The 21,797-nt window shown below is 24.8% G+C and overlaps 1 protein-coding gene across 1 annotated transcript in view; it reads right to left on the bottom strand.

Annotated features, from left to right (window-relative positions):
* Positions 1-399: 399 nt before the first annotated feature.
* Positions 400-21,797, bottom strand: part of LOC129613127 (uncharacterized) — a 32,836-nt gene continuing 11,438 nt past the window's right edge. The window contains exons 3-4 of the mRNA XM_055527077.1: positions 5,398-5,474; positions 400-605 (exon numbers count right to left, since the gene is read on the bottom strand). Coding sequence (XP_055383052.1) covers positions 400-605; positions 5,398-5,474 — 283 coding nt within the window. The remainder of the gene's footprint in view (positions 606-5,397; positions 5,475-21,797) is intronic.

The raw sequence follows: 21,797 nt of genomic DNA, 5'->3' as shown, positions 1-21,797 counted from the left end.
GAAACGCAGAACCAGCTTACAGAAGTAATTCTAAAGATGGAGGAGTTTAAAAAACATCAATAATTTTTATATTTGTTCATTTTTTAAAAGTAATGCCAGAAAGATTGTGTTTTTATTAATTTCTTTCTCTTTCTAAAAGGATTACATATTTCTGTTATAAATGTTGTTGACTTTTTCTTCTCTTAAAGACCGACTAATGTTAATACAGTCGTTATTTTCCATAGATTAATGGAAATTAATGGATATTAGGACAAGGCATTAAAATATAACCATTTAAAACAGTAATTTGTTTGAATAAACGAGTACCCAACTATACAAACAAAATTATAACTTTAAACTTGAATTACTAAAAATGTGCTGTTCGCGAGTTTACGATGACGATTCATTAATACCAATACATTAATTTATCGTTTCAGTTCTGTTATTCTTACCATTAAAATTTAATCCAGTATATGGTGAAAAATCATCCAACGATGATAAAAAATTTCTCTTTTCTGATTTTGTATCCTTGCGACTATTTTGTATTGAATAAGTTGCATTTTCATTTAATATTTGATTTTTTCCTTTTGTTGCTTTTGTAATGTCACCAAAATTATTAAGATCTTCTTTTATTTTATCATTATGTTTAGAAATATTCATTTTTATAATTTTCAATTTATTAAAATCGAGAATATTTGAAAATTTTTTCATATTATGAATTTTTTGTACATTACTACTTTCATGTTTTTCAATATCCTTTTTTGTATTATTAAAATGAATTTCTTTGAAATTTTCATCATAATTGCTATTATTACTTATAATATTATTTTTGTAATAATTATTTAAAATTTTAGTTTTATTAATATCATTTAATGATAAATTAAAATTTCTTTTATTTTGTAAATTTAAAGGATTTAAAAATTTTATAAATTTTGATGATAATTTATCACTTATATTATTGCTGTTATTATTGTTATTAATCTGATTTAAAATATCCTTTTTCATTAGAAATTTCCAATTTTCATTTAAATTTGTTGTATTATTAATGGTATTGTATAAAAATGGCAAATTGTTATTATATAAATTATGATTATTATTATATTTTGTTGAAATAATACTATTAATATTATTTAAAAGGAAATTTTCATTATTAAATTTATAATTAATATTTCTTAAATTATTTATGTTATTATGTTCCATAAACATGGCAATTATTTGTTGAATTTTAAAATAAATTAAAATTAAAATTAAAAAATTTAATTTCATTTTCGTCAGGATGAACATTTTATTGACATTTATATATTATTATAATTAATATTTTAATTTTTTTCTTGTTCACTGGTAACAATATTTTTGTAATTGAAATTTATTTTTACTTCGTCATTTTGGTTTTTTAATTGAATTTTTCAATTTATTAATTATGAATTATTAAAATTTTTTTAAGGAATTGAATCTAGTTTTTTTTTCTAAATTTTTTGTTTTGACGAATTGATACCATCAGATATTGACAACCGATTAAAAAAAAATATCAAATAACTCACCTTTATAAAAGATTTTTAATCATAATTTTTATTTTTTAGTTTTTTTTTCTTTCTTAAATTGTCGTAACTTTTATATTAGAAATTAATGTAGATAAAAGTAGAAACCTAGTTACTTCTAGTTACTAGTTCATTTTTGTTTTTTTTTTTATTTTTATTTTCCACTAAAAATTATATGCATTAAATTCTTCATTTATCTATAGTAAATTTTAATTTTTTTTAATAAAGAAATTCGTATACTAAAATTTTATATGTAAAATAGTTCAGGTGTAACAAATTATTATTTAGATGTTGTATGCTATATTGGGTTAAAACAAAAAAAAAAGTAATATACATAATAAAAAAAAATAACTATTCATTAAATGTTTAGTAAAACACAGAAAATAAAAATAAAACAAAAAAATAAATAAAAACTATATCTTTCTATACAGGGTGTTTATCATAAGGTGGCAAATAATTTCAAGAAAGATTCTTTGATCTATTTCCAGTAAAAAACTGCATGGCTACTGGAGGGTGCTGATATATTCATTTTCGAGCTGCAGGCTGTTGAAAAAGAAAGGTACCAGATTTTTCTTGTGTATAAATAAATTGTTATAAATTCAGAACCATATGGCATAGAGTAACTGTCAGAGGGTTGTTTTATAGGCAATTGATTGTGACAACTATTTTTCCGTGTTAAAATCAATTTTATTTGAGTCACATTTTTCGAAATGCGGTTCGTCAAAGTCAGGACATTCGTTTTTTTTTTAAATTATTGTTGTTTATAAGTTAAATGTGTAAAATAAGTTAAATGTGTTTAAAAAACATATGAAAAATGCAAATTTATCACAGGCTGTAGCTCGAAAACGAGTATATCCGTATCCCCTTCCCAAGCCAAACAAATTTTGCCTGAAAATTAATAAAAGCATCATTCCTGAAATTTTTTGCGAAACTCCCTGTATAATAATTCTCTATGAATTTATAACAATACCAACACCAAAACATCTACATATATAATTCTATACCAAAAATAGTTCAACTTTGAAAACGTTTCATTTTTTATTACATGAATTTTGTTGAACTTCACTTTTAATATCATCATTGATATTATATTTTGATCATAATCATTATCGTTAAGTATATATTATCATTTTCATCATCAAATATAGTTAAATGAATCCGAAATAATATAGAAATGATCTTTTAACTAAAATCTTTCATTAAAATCCCCCCCCCCCCCCCACTTCTCTCGTATCTATGTACTTTTAATATTATTTGATTTTTATTAAAAGTTTCGCACGTTTAATATTTTTTGTTTGCTTTTATTTTTACTTTATAAATTATGGTGAAAATATAAAAAGGGAATTTTATATCGAACATTTGGTTTTGTCGCTTTTAAAATGAAAATTTCTGAAAATTTAAAAAAAAAAATAAAAGTTTGTCCCTCTGAATATGTTCAAATGTAATATTTGAAAATGAAATTGAATTGAATTCACATAGAAAAATGAAAAATGAAAATCGAAAAAATAACAATAATCCTGTGGTGACAAGCATCAACCACCTAATATGAATTTTATTTGATTGCAAATTAGATTTCTTCATACAATATAAATATCAGATGGAATTTTTTACAAATTTTACCTCTACATTGCCGAAATTTAATTTGGACTTTATGAGGTTATATGAATGAAAAAATTAAAGTTTTGAATTTAATTTTAAAATTAGATTAAGTTTTTTCATTTGGTTTAAAATTTTTGAATTAATTCCCGGCTTTATCAGTATTTATTTTAAACCACAGAACTGGTTACCAAAGCTTATAATATTTTTTGTTAGAATCAATATGAAGGACAATAAATCCTGTTGGATTTTCCAGCTCAGAAAATAATATAAAATTAAATGAAACAATTTAAGACAATCATTTCTTATAGAGCCTGTTGAATAAAATTTGTTTAGTTCTTGTTCAAATTTGAATAGCGCCTAGATTTATACAGCATTTAATTTCCAATATTTTAACTCCAATATGTTAAGATTAATTATAGTCAATTACCATTGCGGCAACATATTTTTCAAACATGATAATATGTACGTATAATATAATTTAACTAAAATAATTTGAAACACACAATTTTACATATATTATATCTCTACAGCTTATAGTATAATATAATTTTATTTTGTTGTTAGCATATTGTAAAGTGATACTTTCAATTTATTCTATAAATCTTTTTAATTTATGTATGTATATCTATATGATATAAAATATATGTATGGCCCAATTACCAAATCTACCTAAGCCATGTTACAAAAAACAAAAATAATATTTTAAGTATAAATGTATGTATACTCAAATATTGAATTTATTTTCAAATTTATTGAGTTTATTAAAGCACTTGCCGAAATCTAAAAGCAAAAGTGAAATTTCATTTATTTTTTACTATTTTAATTATTTTGCTTTAATTATTTCCTAAAGTTGAAAAAAATATTAATATTTTTATTCATATATTTATCTATGTAAATATGTAGAAAGTAAAGTGCCTCTTATTATTTATTTTAAAAGTTTATACAAAAATATTGGAAGGTATAAGCTTCTGTAGAATTAAATTTGGAAGCGATATATTGGAATACTTGAGGCATAATGATAAATAATTTGTTTTGCCAAATTTTTAAACTTGAAAACAATTCTAAATGAAATCTGTGTGAAATCGAAAAAAAAATTATTGAAATATCTGTACTAGACGTTCAGGCAACAGTTTCTATTAAAAGTATTTGAAGTAAAAATGAGCGTTCGAAAGAAAGGGGTATATACTTGAAAATGAGCAGGGAAATCCAGAAGCTAGGATTTTATTTTCAAATTTCTAATATAGTTAAAAATTTACGTGGAATTTAAATTGCTCAACCGTGGAAACTCTTGTCAGGATCAAAATTTTAAAATATTTTTGTTGATATTCTCTGTTAAATAATTTCCTACAGATTGATCGAATACGCAATGATAAAGTGGTTATTATAAGTGGTTTAGTCATTAAGAAAACCATGAAAATCTAATTTTTGTTCAAACAGCAAACCGTTAAATAGTATATAGTATGCAAGTATGTAGTATATAGGTTGGAGTCAGTTGTTTTATTATAACCTATATCTCTAGTTTGCTATTTTAATAAAATAATGAACTTTGCTAGGTACAAGGCACATAATAAGTTTCGAAAACGGAGCATTAATTAAAAATGATTTTAAAAATTTTCAATGGAATATATAATGCACTCCATTTGACATTGAATTGAAAGTGCTATTGGTTATAAAATGCTTTAATATTATGTCGTAATATATTTAAAACGTTATGTCGTAATATATTTAAAACATTAAGACATAAAATGTGACATAAATGTGGGATGAGAGCTGAATTATGTTTTCTGTATAGCATATGCATACCAAATTTTTAATGATAACTTAAATATTTTCAGAGATACTGCTAATGTTCACAGGTAAAGTCGACAACTCATCCTACATAATTCAGTTCATTTTATTACACAGATGGTAAGATCTTTTATATTTATCCAATTATTCTAACAATGCAAATTTCGAAAAAGAGAGACTTAATGCTAACAAACTATTTTCCGCTAGGATTTTTCATAGTATTTTAACAATATTGTTTTTATTTTACATTTAAGATAATAATTTTATGATTTATAGCTGTAATCGTTCTGAAAACGCTTAAAGAATATTTTCTTAATCTGAACACTTATTTATTTTTACACATAATTTCATGTAACTCCCGTTTATCAAGTGTATATAATTACTATAACGTGTTGATATGTGCGGGGTATATGAATAAATAGTACATTTACTAATCCTTCCAGAAAATTCTGGTTATATCTGAAAGAAAAATTATTTTGCAACTTAATTTTACCGTGACTTAAATATGATAAAGTGTTTGCACTATTATTGCTGTTAGCATTTTTTCGTCGTGTGCCAACATTTTTTGTTCTATATTACATACATGTGTAAATTTATATGTCGTTTATACACATAAGATTAATAATGTTCCTGGAGTTATAAAGTTATAATAAGTATATGAATTTGGCTTTTTATACTTTATTGAATATAGTTTAAATTTACAAGCGGTTGTGTTTTTTAAAGGCTTATAATAATTAAAATCATAAATATTCATTTTTATTTAAGCACAGAGAAATTTCATATTACTATATCTTTTAACAGTTGAGATAGTTGAAAATTTGGAAAATTAAAAAAAAAAACAGAAACATTTTTAATAATAATAATTTTGAATATTTCCAAAAAAATATTTTAATTAAAAGTAAATTTTAATTAAGAAAATTTCAACTAAATTTTTATTGCAGCTGTTCAAACAAAAATTGACCCCAATTTTATTATCTAGTTTAGTGAAAGTGTTACACAAGGTTATAAAAATGCCTTTTGTATACTTCCTTTTAATTTTAGAGAAGTTAGCAAGCTTTTAGTTAACATAGCTAGAAAAGCGTAAATTTGGGTCTTACTAGAATTTCCCTTTTGAGCCACCTGAATTCCATAAAAAGCCGAATTCAACAGGTTCGGGTAACAACCAGAACTGACATATCAAATTTTAAACAATTTCATCAATCTGTTCCGTAGATATGGTAAAAAATGTAAATTCGCCCCTAGTTCAGTTTCCGAGCCCTGATCTTTCCAAAAAATTTATAGATTTATTTACACGTCGAATTTGTATATTAAATTTTAAGAAAATTGTTTGATAATTTCTTTTCATACTATCAAAAATGTAAAATTTCATCAAAATTGGTTCAGCCGAACTTGAGATAGACGCGTGAATACACAGATCGACAGATCGACATACTACGAAGAAGTGCGTTCCCGTCTAAAACTCGACATCTGAAATTTGGTGCCATCACATACCCTCCCTAATTGGATGGAATGCAACCGGTAAAAAATACAATGTGTATGTTAACTGATGAATTCATAAAGTTTTATGTTTTGAATAATATTGTAGAAGAAAATTTATCAAAAAAAAAACTGAAATAAGTCGAAAACTTTTTTAATACATACTTGCAAAATTTTTAATTATATTATTTTCTTTTTTCAGTTGCATTTTAATGCAAAAATTAAAAATATTAAAAAAATTCAATGGAAAAATTTTTATTGTAAAATTATATTAGAATACATTTTTCATAATATTATTAAAAAAGTTTTAAATTACCAGAATAAATTACAAAATTACGCACAATTTATTAAATGCGTATATCATAAAGAACATAATAGAATTTAACCAGAGTTAAGTCTCGTGTGAAGCCTCGTGTATTAGTTACTATCCAGCATGTTATGAAAATGTCATGCTGTTTAAATTTGATTTCATTTTATATATCAAGGAAATGTAAAAATAGAAAGTTCAGTAGCACTCCAAACAGCTTCGGATCTACCATATAGGCAAAGCAAGCATTTGCAATATGCCCCGGAAAATAGAAGCGTCTTCGAAAATTTAAAAAAAAAAACTAAATTTTAAAAGATAAAACTTTTTGAAAACGTTAAATGGAGAGGAGGCATGCGCTCACTCTTCGGAAATCGCGTATGGCGCCAAACAATTCAGAGCCAGATCTGACTCCAAGACAAAAATCATAATGTACTAATTTATGGAAAGATTGAGAGAAAATCGTTCTGTGTTTTTAAAGGGTGAAATAAAATACAAAAACAAAAATACCGAATGGCAGTTTTTAACTTGGCAATTTTTTTTTAAAACCCCCAATATTATTCATGTTTAATCAGCTATTTCCAGAATTTTGCAATTTTAATTAAAATTTAATTTAATAATAATAAATAACAATAAGAAATAATTCTTTATTTAATAATAATATATTAAATTTAATTCTAATTTTTAAATTCAAAATTTAAAATGAAAACTTTTTTAAAAGATATTTTTGATTAAATTAGAAAAATTCAACGGTGTTAATTAAAATCGTACAATCATTTATTAAAGAATGAGAAATTAAAAAAGTAAAAATTTTAATTATTTTGAAACAAACAATGGTTCGTTGAGTATTTTATTTTAGTCTATTTTTCTCGTTTTATACCAAAATGACAAAGCAGCATCTGTCACACTTTAAAATAATATTATGCCTACGCGTATACAACAAATCTGTCAATCTTTAAAAATTCATAAATCATTTTTTAACATAAAAGTTCGTAAAAGGACATAAAATAAAAAAATAAAAAAAAATAAAGAAAATCGCAACAATAATTTTCTACTTAATTTTCTTTTCCGCTCCAATTTTTACTTATTTTTTTTATTTTTCTTGGTTTTGCAAATCCTTGAACAGTTTTTAAGTTTCAGACAAACCATTTTTTACTATTTCAATGGCACAGGATTATTGTTTTGCATTTGACATTTTTCACTTTGAATTTTTAATTTGTAAAAATTTTCTTTGGCCATTCGAAAGGAAAATTTCATTCGGAAAAAAAAACAAAATTTCTTATTTAATTTTCGTGTTTTCTTCAAAGTTAGTCAACTAAAAAGAGAAATATGAAAGTAAGTAGTAAAGAGAAGAAATTGGAACTACTTGTAATCCTCTTTTTATTAAATTTTTGAGATTTTTTTCTTTGGTTTTTTTTTTTTTTTAATCTTTGACTTGATTCTTGCCTTTTTTTTCTATTTTAATTTCTTATCACGTTTCCTTGCTCCATTTTGTAAGTGATGAAGGATTTTTAATTGAACGTTACAACGAAAAGGCTAAAATTTTACAAGACGAGAAAAGAATTGTAACTTTATTATCTCGGTTCTCCTTTAAAATTTTAACTCACTCTTTGCTTTTAATTCATTCAATTTTTATGTTTCTTGTTATTTCTTTTTAGTTGTGTGTCCTTTCAAATTGCTTACATACATACTGTTGACACGTGGGTTATATTTTAATTTTAAAGGAATAAGAAACGTCTAACCGAAAGCCGAACAAAATATATTCTTATTGTTAAAAGGATATTGTATTGTTAACTTTAATGATTTGGCATTAAATTTTTTGAAATTATTAGACAAGATGTTTCGATTTAATTACAAAGAATTTTAAATGAAATTATGTTAGATCTCAACATGAATTTCAAATTAAATTCAGATTAAAGATAAAGTCAATGTAGCTATATAAAAAAGATTGCAGTTTATTTAAATGTACCTAATCTGTAGAAAATTATTTTTCAATTATTGTGGGCAAGATTTTTAAATATTCAGTGTAAAAGTTTTTGTGTGTTTGAGTGTTTAAAATAACAAGTGATGAAAATATTCTTTAAAAAAAATATGGTACAGTTTTTTCTTGTTTTAATGATTTTTTTATATTTATTGTTTTTTTTTTTAATTAAATTCGTAGTATTTTAAACAACCACATGGATTTCATAGCGTTGTTTAAAGTTAAGAATTACTATAAATCACTTAAAACTTTAATTAAGTGTTTTCTTATAGATTACTGGACGTGTTTCCAGCATAGTCCTACACTTTGACAATCTGAGTTTAAAAATTTGTTTATGAAATATTTAGAAATAACTTTGATTGCTAAATGGCATTAACATGAACCTGTCAAACCACTCAATAGAAACTCAACGTATATTAGGTCTGACCTATAAGTCAGACACACACGACGGCCAATTTTCATGAATCTAGCATATTTTATTTAGCTTTAATATTTTCCCAAATATTTAAATTTAAATATTAATTAAGTGTTAACTTAACTTTCGGAATTGTATGGTAGCTACCCGAACAAGTGCAGTCATTCAGTTAAAATTTTCAGAGCATATGTGAAGTATAATTTGACATATCTTTGCACAATTTGATATTAATATCTCTATTACATTTTGAAATATTTAAAAAGAATCCTTTGAGTTGTATGGCAGCTACCCGAACCCGTTGTCCGAATTGGTTCAATTACAATAGCAGCCGTCGTTTGCACAAAAGAAAAAACTTGTGAAAGTTTTGTGAGACGGGTCCTTCAAGTGGTTACAAACTCCATACCAAAGTGAATATACCCTTCACGAAGTGTAGGGTATAAAAATAATAATAAATTTTATAACCATACAAACTAAGTTTTTTAATTAAAAAAGTTCAATCTCCAGGCTTGATTTTTTCATAAATAACTTATCTAAATTGTAATTTATAATAATTTTCATAGCACACATTAAAAATCTAAGATTTTAATAAGATTAATTTTTTAATATTCTATAATTTTAAACAATTTTCAATATTTATTGTAAACAATATTTATTGTAATGAACTTATTTTTAAATTTTGAAGTGAGTTTTTTAGGTGCTCTTCCTTCTTTTGCTCACAAAACACTATTTGAAATATTTTGAGCTGATTTTATAAACTATGCGAACAAAAAAGGATTATTAACAAAATGCATTTTAAATTTTTACAAAAAGTAGTTCTTGAAAAAATAGAAAATTTATTTTCAGCTTCCTTACAATACAATTTTTTTTTTAAGCTAGGGCTTCTAAATTTATCAAAGCAATATTTAAATTTCAAAGAGTTTTAATGATTTTCTCAAATTTTCAAATACATTTTTTAATTTTCACTTGCACACACATTTGTATATTCTAATATAATTTTCAAAAAGGAAAATTAGTTAGGTTTTTAGCAAATAAGTAAGATCAACAGATCACGTAGATGAAAAATTTTAAACTAAGTTTTGTTGACGATTTCTATGAATCTTAGAAAGTTTTAATCTTAAATTTCTTGTGTTTACTTTATAATTTTTCTTTTTTTTGCCTTGTTGTTTTTAATGTATTTGTTTTTGTAATAATAGTTTTATTGCCAGCTGACTTCATCATAAATGACCTCCTAATGATTACCTAAGTGATCATTACTTTTATGAGTATACAGTAAGAAGTAAGTATTAAAAAGAACATGAATACAATTTTATAAAATTTAAATATAGTTGTCTTAAAAAAAATAAAAAAAAACAAAACACTTTCTTTAATCTATATGTTAACTGCAAGGTGTTCCAAAAGGTAATAGCTATTTTATATTTACCATTTAATAGAGAAATGTTGAGAGCTGGTACAGAAAAAATTTCATAAATTATTAAATGTGAAAATGTTTTTACAAATAATATTTTAATACTGTGGCGATAAGGTTAGTGCACATTTGTTTTATGCACTCTTGCAGCTGTTGAATAAATGAATTGCTCTAAAATGAGTTTTAACGCAGAAAAATTTAAGTAATTTGTTCGATTAATAATATGTACGTGTATTTGGCTTTATTTTAGAAAATAAATTGTAAATACATTTCAAAAAGTTTGCTCTAATCTTAGTTGGAAAGTTGGTTGAATGTTAGGCCGAATTTTGAAATTGAATTAGCCGCATTTTGCCGACAACCGATCTACGTCGACGAGTTGCCATTCTACATGGAAATTTCTATTTCAACTTCTAATCAATGATTTATCTGTTTCTTGGAATCATTTTGAATCATTAAAAATGTTGAACTTTTATTATAGCCACACTAGTTGAATAATAATGTTCAATAAACATTTGACATATGGTATACAACATGTTAATGAATAAGTTTATCGTCTCAAAAAAATACAAATTGTTCACTTTTTCGATGTTGGGAGAAATACAACTTCAAATTTTAAATATTTACCAACATTCTATAATAAAATTGATATTCTCATTAAAATAATATTGGTATTTTGAATTATAAAATCTACGTGCCTTATTTTATATTTTTAGAACATTCTGTATTATGCGAAACAAATTGCTAGATCTGATATTTTATGATAATGAAATCTAATTAAATTGTATGAGATGAAATTAAGCGTTTTGTTTACCAGAAATTTAAACTTCTTTCTTTTATTTATTCTGCGAAAAAAGTAAATAAAAATTTAAAGAAAATTCATGAAATATGAGTAAATTGTGTCTGTAGTTAAATTTTTAAAGGTACATTACCTTTGAATTGCATGTAATAGCTATACACTAACTATACAATTTGGTTTATTAACTTCACTGAAAATATGATAAAATTTTAGTTAAAATTTTAATAGCTATCTTAATTTAATCGTTTCATATGATTTAACAGTAAACTTACATTTATGATAAAATGTTATGAATAGTGTAATTAAAGAGATACATACATAAAAAGTGTTGGTTTGGAAAATTCTCTGAAATAAGAAAAAAGAAAAATCTTTTTGTACTGTAATTGTGTTTTTTATAACTAAGAAATTGCTAGTAAATTAAACAATAAGAGATTTGCTAATAACAATGTGTTTTAGTTTAGAAAAATGTAAAAGAATTTTAGTTCATCTCTGGAGCTTTATGGAATCTTTATTCATATTAGAAAATTTTGGTTTTCTTATTAAATTATTAAAAATGATATTGGTTACAACAGCCTTTATAGAGCTATAAACAAAATTCGTGAAATAGTGCTGCTGTTAACAAACTCATTTATAGATTATTCAGTGACTCTGTGCAAAACAAAGATATGGTTTAATTACTTTAAGTATTGTTTATCATTTTCCTGAACTTACTAAGACCAGACTTTAATTATATATATTCTTTATTAAAATTATTATTAACAGGTAATTTACGAAAATTAGGTTAGGTTTCAAAATAAATCAAAAACGATTAACTCAAAACGGATTGAAGAACGAACAAAAGCAGCTTAATCAACTCATAGAGTGCAAGGCTGATTCAAAAGTATAATTTATTGCCAAAAAATCAGACGTCTATGTTTCTTATTTTTACAAACGGAACAGTAAATTTTTAATACTTTTCATAAATTCTTTTGTATGTGGGTGTTATTATTGTATTTGTTTGTATATGGGTACATTGGAGTGTAGAGGCTCGCCGTGTGAGTAAATCAGTCAAGATTATGAATTGAAATTTTCTAATTAAATTCGATTTTTAAATATAAATCATAACCAAACAATCATTCAAGAATAATTTATTTATACTGGTTCGTCAGTTGGGTTGCATTTTTGACATTAGCATGATCGTTGCATTTTATCAAATTAGAATAAGTATTGTTGTGTTGATATTATTGTAATATCAAAACTTCTTAATAGTGCTTTGTCGGACATAATTGGAATAGTTGCATTCTTCGGGATTTAGTTAAACCGAAAGACTTAATTAAAAGTTCTCCGCCATGGTTACTAAATTTTATACCAAAAATTTTTGATATCTCTTTTAATTCAAAATCAATATAATATTTTGCATGAAAGTTATATTATTTTTATAATAGCTATGCAAATATTATTAAGCTTTAATCTGTAAATATTAATGACGCGAACTAGACCTTATTTTACAGAATTCTTTTATATATTTTCGAATTTACCTTAGTAACAAAAATGTATACATATGCAATATTGAGTGAATTTTTAAAAAAATGTTATTTTTGTATTTTGCATACAATATCTTAAAGAATTGAAATGTCAGAAAAAAAGTTCGTATATATGTTAAGAGCTTAATTCTGAGAAAATCTTTCAGTATTTTCTTTTAAAAGAAAATTATTATTATTGCATAAAATCAAAAATAATTTAACAAATTCACAATAACAGGATTATTTTTATCATGAATTATAATGTAACTCCATTTTCTTGTTAGTACAAATATTTTTATTTATTCCTTTGAACGAATAAATACCATTAAATTGACTCCGTAAATTCAAATAAGAATATTTTTGTAAATTTCAATTGAAAATGTAATTGGAAGGAACATATTGAAGCATATTAAAATTTTTAACCTTAACGTTATAAATAAAGTAAAGCAAACTTCCACAACACTATGCGATTATGTAAATTAAAGAGAGTAGTTCCAACGAAATCCCGTTTGTATATTTTTATTATTAATTTTTAGCACTTTTCCAAAAAAAAAATATTGCTTATTAGTTTCAATAAAATTTGCTTATTAGTTCAATCTGTTCGTCTGTCCGTTCAACTGGTACCTTTATCTGAAATTCGTTTTTTCCACACTGTCTTCTAATTCGCACCGTTATTCTTCTAGACCGCATCGTTGTTCTTCTAGATCGCATCGTTTTTCTTTAAGACCGCAAGTTGTAGGTGTCTGAAATTTTAGAAACTTTTAGATACCAACAAATAGTTAATTTTGTTAGAAGAGATGTTGCTTCCGATACCATCTCACGTTATTGCCTTTCGAAATTTTTTAAAATTCAAATTTCGGCACCATATATTTCCAAAACTTGAAGCTTCAAATTTCTACAAAAAGCTAACAGCAAATTGTTTGTTAAAGTAATATTTTTACTTGTTGAAGGGAAAAGTGTTACATTATAAACCATTGGTTTGATCCAGGTTTATTGTTATTAAATTTTTATTTTATGAGCAAATTTTTGCACATACATTATGAATTTTAAAAGAAAATATTAAAGAAATTTGGTGGTAGGAAATGCAATGTTCAACTGAAAACAACATAATATTAAAATTTAATATAATAATCACTTTTGCAGAATTTAATAAGAACTTGATTTTAAAATTGCATCAAAGAACTGCAACTTGTAATCGTTAATATACTCCATTCAATTTTATTATGAAAATATTTTATATGTGCGATTCATCTATGAATGTGAAATATCTTGCTCTTAGTAAACTGCTCTCGTATTATTGTGTATTAAAAGAAAATGAAAAGTTCCTTGTAGCTATTGAATTTGGAATTCTCGTGAAAATAACACTATTTTTGCTTTAATATCCTTAAATTTTTCCATAATAAATTTAAGAGTAAAATTCAATTTACTTAAAAAAAGAAAGGATGTGTTGTATAAGAAAATAAAATCAAAAATTCTTTTCATTCATCCGTTTTCTTCTTGTGTGATATTTTCACAATTTTTCCTTTTTTTTATCATTTTCGTTTTACGACTAGTATGTGGTCGTTTATCCTAGTTTAATTTTATTATATACATACAAATAAAATTACAGTGTTTGTAATATTAGAAATGTTTTCGGCTATTATTTCGGCATTCAATTTATCCTCTCATTTGTCAGAAAACTTTTACTATTATAAATATGCAGTAGACCCAAATATATACTTGAAATATGAACAACTATTAACTTTCATTACAGCATTAGGAGACCATATAGGTTGTTTTTAATTTTACACGTCATAACATTTAAGGTAGTTAATTCTTTGTCTAATATTACTATGTTAGAAAATATAAATGGCAATCTTATTTAAGAGCAGTATCTAATTGAAATTAGATTTTAAGTAATTTGTCATAGCATATATTTTCTAAGAAAATTTTGTGGCCGAAATTCTAGCAAATTTCACTAATCATAATATATTTTCAAAAGAAATATATTTGATAACCCGGTTTTTCGGTCTGCTATGTATACAGTCTCGCGTTTAAATCTCATAATTAAAGACTTTGGTGCGACAACAAAGCTATTAAAATCCTTATTAATTTACAATATTTTGCAAACAAATAATAAATCTTATAAGAATAGATCTATTGGTGTTCCTAAGGGTACAAATTATGCCGGAAGTACATAATACGATAGGTTGTGTATTCTTTGCATATCACAGCCCTGATATTATTTTAATGTGGGCATCATACAAATATTATACGAGTATACATAAATTTTTTATGATGCTCTGTATATTATTATGTCATACAGATATGCATGTAACTCGCTTTATATATTAAAATAAAGAAATAAAATTTATGAACTCTATACTGAAAATTTTATCTCTATAAAAAAAAAAAATTACTTTTCAAGAAATGATTTAATATATTCTGCAGGAACCTATAACTCATAACCACTATGAAAAATAACATTATTTTATATTTTATATGATTGAATTTAATTGAAAGTACATAATTATATATGTACCTACATATATTGTGTATAACCTCTGGGTTGACTTAGTTATAAAATTTTATTATTCAATCTTTACATGGAAAAAATGTAGTTAGCTATCTTAAATTTAACTTTGTTACTTAGTTGAAAGAGGTTCTAGAAAACTTATAGCATTTTCAGGATTTTTCATTATACAGGATGATAAAAGTGTTATAGTGAACTATAAGGTCTATAAATCATATGTGTTAGATATTTTGCCTTTGGTTATATTGTTAAAATATTTTATAATAACATTCTATTCATGTTGTAATGATAATGATAGTAGATATTAAATATGTACATACCTAATAATAATGAAGATTGTTTTACTTATAATATATAGACGCTTTATATTTGTTTTATGGTGTAAAGCAAATACATAAATGAAAATGAATAGCAATTAAAATTTCACATACACTTATTTCATATAAAATCACGTAAAACATTATAGAGAGTAATAATATTTTCGTTGTATGGCATGGTGTGAAAGAAAATGTTGTAAAACATTCAAGGAATTCAAAGAAATTTTTACAACGAAGTTTAAAAATATTATTAAAATTTTTATTTACTTCACGGTTTTGTTTTGTATCGATTGTTTTACAACAAAAAATTTAACTTTAAATTAAAATTATTCAACAAATGCGTACTTGTACGATAAAGTTAATTTCATTTCCTGTTTCGTACAGGACTACAGAATGAAACTTTTACTAGAACTTTCCATGTAATTTAACGCAATTCTCTTTAATCTCCGGGTTGACTGGCCCATTTTTCGTTGTATTACTTTACTTGACTATATGACAGTTAGTGTTTTTTTGCTGAACGACGTGTAGACGCGGATTATCTTCATGCTCGTCGCCCGAAATAGGTGCTATTGAATATGTTTCTTTGTATTCTTTCACTCTGTATGTTTAATGCTTTAGACTACATGTTTGAATTGTATATAAGCGAATCTATTCTTCAAAGATTTTTCTTCTCATACTTGTTTAAATGTCTTAATTTAACCAAATTTCCTTAAAATCCAATAATTAATACACTGGAAAAAATAAAGCAACTAATATATGGTTCTCTCATCAAAATCTAACCACAGAAAAATCATCAGAAACGCTGAGTAAATAACTAACACCTGAAAAAATAATTCAAACGAAAGACTTTACGGAAAAGCGAGCTTTCTGTAAAACAAGCGAGGTTTTCTTTACCACCTCGGGAGTTGGGCAAGGTCAACAATTTTCTGCGTAGAACTTTACAATCGTGCCTAAAAAGCATACTACATATCGTATACTACATATATAATTTTAAATTTCACTCAATAGATGGAAGACTTATAGATTATGCAGACCATACTGATTTCCCACCACAAGATCTGCTACGTGCAAAGGAAATTATAATATCTTTTGTCAGACATATTGGTTTTAAAAATAAATATCAATAAGAAAGACTAAGACGAAAACAACCGACAGTGAGGATCTCTGATTTCTGAATGATAACAGGACCTATCAATAAACGCGACTTGTAGTCGCATTCAAAAATGATAAAGTGAAGCAAATAGATGAAGCATTCCAAATAATAATTTTTATTTATTATTAATTTTGCTTATCATTTTTTTTATTTTGCAAATTCTTATTGATCTTCAGTTCAAAAGATATGATTTCAGATGTAATTATGAACTGCTCGCGTGCTTCTGCATGTGATGGGTGGCCGTGGGACATTTTTATAAATATGAACATGTTGCAAGAGCTGAACTAAATTATTGTTAAACATAATGCTAAAATAAAAGAAAATTCCCGAATAAAATTACAAATATTATTTCCACTAATAATCTGTCCTTGTATATATTACAACTTTGTTTCAATATTACATCAAAGAATCTATTCAAAGAAATATGAACGAGCACAAAATATAAGTAATAAATATGTACCATATATAAATTATAAACTAAATTAGAATATAAACGTGACTTACAATTTTTATGATTTTTATTACTGTGGAAGTAATAATACTTTACGGTACTTCGTTACAATTAATAGTACTTGACCAATATAAACTATTTTCTATTGAATACTGTCTTTAATAATGATGAATAAGAATATTAATAGTAGTTCTCAAGTCGGATATAAAAACCAAGTTAAAAAATAAAAAATAGATACACTTTAATAAGCAAAATGAAGATTTTTACAGTTATTAAATTAATCATTGCAAATAATTTTTTTTTAACCAAAGTGCTTTGCTAAAATTGTGTTCCCTTTTACTTTAGGTGATGCCAAATTACAAGGTATTTTCGTCTAGGTCCTAGTTCTATTCTATTACTTCTTCATTTGAATTTTTTAGATAACATGCGAGAAGCCAAAACTGTACCTTGAGTTCCAAAACGCAGCAATATGAAAACTGAAGCTGAAAGGAAACTGAACTCAATAATTTCAGCCTAAAAAATTATCGATTGTAAAAATTTAAATTTAAAGACTCTTATTACAGCTCTGTCGAGTTTATTTTTCAATTAATGTCTGAGACGCAAAACACCTATAGATTTTACGAACTAAGATAAAACTAAGATAAAGAACTTTAAAGGCACACATTTACTAATATTTTGTGAAGATCCAAGTAAAATTTTGAACACACTTATCTTCAATAACGATTAAAAGAATAAGAGAGCACCTTAAGTTTATTTAAAATTACAGAAATGCTTCAAAAATAAAAAAGCACTTAGAATATAAGCGAGCAAATACTTTCAAAAACGGAATATCCATATAACTTGTACTAGCCACTCAGGTGATCAATAATGTGAGAGAATCTCTACCTTACTAACCTCAATCCAAATAATTTTAAAATACTTTTGAAAATGGCGTACTTTTAATAGTATTGTCTTATTCTTTTTTCAAAATTGTCTTATACTTTCGTAATGTACCTACATACATTACGAAAAATCATAAATCTTGATTTTTGTATTTCAATCTTTGATTTGCTAATCGTGGAATTTTGTAAATGGACCGGAAAGTATTCACATTTCAATAATATATTAAATAGTTTTGGTTTGTTTTGAGAAATAGAATAAAAATTAACGCCAGGCACTCATTACTAGTATGAGTATATACTAGTATAATTTCCAAATCGGCCCAATTTCCGAATTCAACATTTGTTCTTTTTCTGGTTTTCGATATTATGAACGAACGAAATACTTTTAATGCCTTTTCAAACATACATTCTAAAAAAACTTTATTCATGTCTCCAACAAATCATTCATACATATATTTTTTTATTTAAGTACATTAGTAATCATGAGTAAATACATTCAAAGCAGAAAATGTAATAATCTTATTAACTAACCTGTATATGGAAATAAAATGATTCAAATAATAATAATATAAATGGCTGTGTCTTATTGGAAAAACTCAAAATAAATTAAGTAAGGTAGCAGCAATAAAAGTCCCGTTGATAAAAAATAATTTTAAATCGTGATCGATCATTCAATCATGTGTTAAAAGATTCCCAAGTTAATAATTGTTTTATACCGCTTTTTAGCAACAAAATAGAAAATTATATTTAATTTATTTGAAAATAAAATTGATAAAGAAATAAAATATATGAAGAATATCAAAAGAAAATTCATAATCATAAACGGTAATTTCTAAGTATTTCTTTTTCAATTTCTTTTTAAAGTAGCACTTGATGCGCCATTGATATAGAAACGCGAAGTGTGTGCACTAGGTATGAATAAGTTGATGGATGAAATATTTTTTTTTTTGATCTTTAATATTCACTTTTACTTTTCACTACAAAATCATTTTAATATCACACACATTTTTTTTTTTGTTTCTCGGATTTCATAGAATTTCAATACGTTAGAAAATATCAGAAATAATTTCAGGCTCTTGGTATTAATAATACCTTTTTTTTATTCGCATTTTAGATTTCTAAGTACTTAATTCTTTTTAAACTTCAAAAATTTCAGTTCAATCTAACGAAATTATAAATTTTTTTTTCGTATGTAGGAACATACGCGCATTGGTGCATAAAGCGACTAATGTGATTAGATTTCATTTTCGAAAATTATTTAAATTCGAAATTCAAATTACATACTTCATTAGATTTTGCTAAGTGTAATTTTCTGCATAAATTTAGGCGAAACAAAAAAAAATTCCAACTAGTTATGTAAATCAAACGAAATATTGTGAGAGTTTGTATTTTGCATATTAATGCGGCTAGGTAACTAAGTAAGGAAATTTGTACCTAAAGGTATGTAAATAGATTTGAAAATTTCAAATAAAATGTGTACTTAGCGATAGTTTGTACATACCCAGCTCGTATGTATTTAATTGAATTTATAGATATTAGATAATGAAATATGGATTATGTAAAATTAATTCTTATGAAAATGGATTCAATTTTGTTTAATTATAGTATTTAACAGCTGAACCAAAGATATATATGTAACTATATAGATATAAGTATATGTAAAATAAAATTTGTAGAGGTGCAAAAATATAGTAAATTGAAAACATTTGTATTTGTATCTAATAGATTCGCGGAATTAAAGTTTTAATTGAATTTTTAATTAATTTTAAAATTTTCTGACTTCACGTGTTATGGATTAAGTGCACAACCAAAGATTGTTTAAAATCTCACTAAATATACAGTGAGTAATTTGAAAGTGCTATAGCCGTTACCTAATTCATAATTCTAAATTTTAAACACAAAGATTTTTAAAAACTTTCTTGAAGGTTGATGCTATATTTTCAAATAAATTATAAGATGACTTCTGTTAGAAAGTTGCAGTTAGCGACCTTATGTAAAATAAATTTTGCTTAGGACTGTTTACTATCAAAAATTCCCTTAATATTCCATATTAAGGGATGAGTTAATGTTTGTTGTAAACAGCTGTGTTTTTGTCTTAAAAACAGAGCATAGGGAAAAATATCTGTCGGTACTTATGTAATATCGAGTCACGTGGGGCAAAGGATATGAAGATCGGAGATTTAGACAGGTTTCTCAAAAAGACGGGATGGCTTAGATAAGTAAAAGCTAATCGTATGTTCGATGGCGATCTGGTAGTTACAGGGTGGTTATGTCAGCAAAATGACACATCAGTACTAATTAAAGGGCGACAGAGATGTGAACCAAACAACCAAATTTTAAGTTTACGAATTTGTTTTTTTTTTTTTTCAGAAAGTTCTACTTTTAATATTTTACAACGATTAATAATGATGTCTGCACAATTATAACTATATTATGTCTTTTCATTTCTAACTTTTCGGAACGGAGGCGATTTGTAATTTAAAAGATAATTTCTAGTGTAAGTAAATTAAGCTTTCAAATCAAAACACAAAATTAATTCACTCATAACGAAAATACGACTCAATCACTCATATCACTCATATTTCTTTAATATTTTTAATTTCAATAAATTTTTTTAAGCAATTATTAAAATTCATCATTGATTATCAAACAAATTAAAAATAAAATTTGCAATATTTTTATAAAAAGAAAGTGAAATAATAATTTTTTATTAGCATATTTTAATAAAATTATTATTCAAAATATTTTATGGATTTTTATATGAAATTTAATCTTTTAAGAAATTTTTCAAAGTCTTTGAGTATATACATACATACATATATACGTAGACAATCACATTTTGTTTTAAAAATGTCAAAAACAAAAAAGAGCTAAACTGCCATCTATACTAGTATAATTTATGTTCTTATTTAATTTTATTTGGTGATTATTAACATATTAATAACATTAAAAGTGAAAATAAATTTAAATAGTTTTTTTTGTATACAAGGTGATTTGGCAACAAGTTAGGAGTCATCATCGTATAGACGATATACCATCATCGGGTAGACGGTCGAAAATGAGTAAAATTTTTTTGGAACATAGTGTCAAATCGGATTCGTTTTGGACTTAAGTTTTTCACCGTATAACTTCCGTTCCAAAAAATATAGAAGTTTCAAACAAACAGTTTCTGAAAGGACTATTAAAGTATTTATAATAAGGAATACCGCATTATTTGCTTTAACATATTTTTTCGGATTTCCTCTTTTTTTTATTTTTTTACTTTTTTTTGTCCCGACAAATTTTCATAAAATTTTTTGAAATTTGCAGAGTGCTCTTCATAAAAATTTTTGCAGTTGTTTAAGTTTTAATTTGAGTTATGATACGTTAAAAGATCTCTTTTAGTACAGCAGGTATAACAAAACAAACCATTTGAATTTTAAGATTTTAAAAACTTTCACTAGATGGTATATGGCTCCCAACTTGTTGCTGAGTTACGCCTATCATTTTCGTTATGAATATTTTGCAAACATTTTCCAAATATAGGAAATATTTTTATAGTGAAACAAAAAATTTTTATTTTAAATGAAAAAGAAATTTTTATAGCAATGTTGTTATTTTCATATTCCAATTTATTCAAAAATAAAAATTGTTTATGAAGAAAATCAATTAGTATCAAAGAAATTTCAAATTTTGTTAAAGTCCACAATTTATAGATGAA

Source organism: Condylostylus longicornis, unplaced genomic scaffold (assembly GCF_029603195.1).
Source record: "Condylostylus longicornis isolate FDR11 unplaced genomic scaffold, ASM2960319v2 ptg000004l, whole genome shotgun sequence".
Lineage (NCBI taxonomy): Eukaryota > Metazoa > Arthropoda > Insecta > Diptera > Dolichopodidae > Condylostylus > Condylostylus longicornis.
The sequence above is the reverse complement of the archived record's forward strand: the minus strand, read 5'-3'. Positions and strand labels throughout refer to the sequence as shown.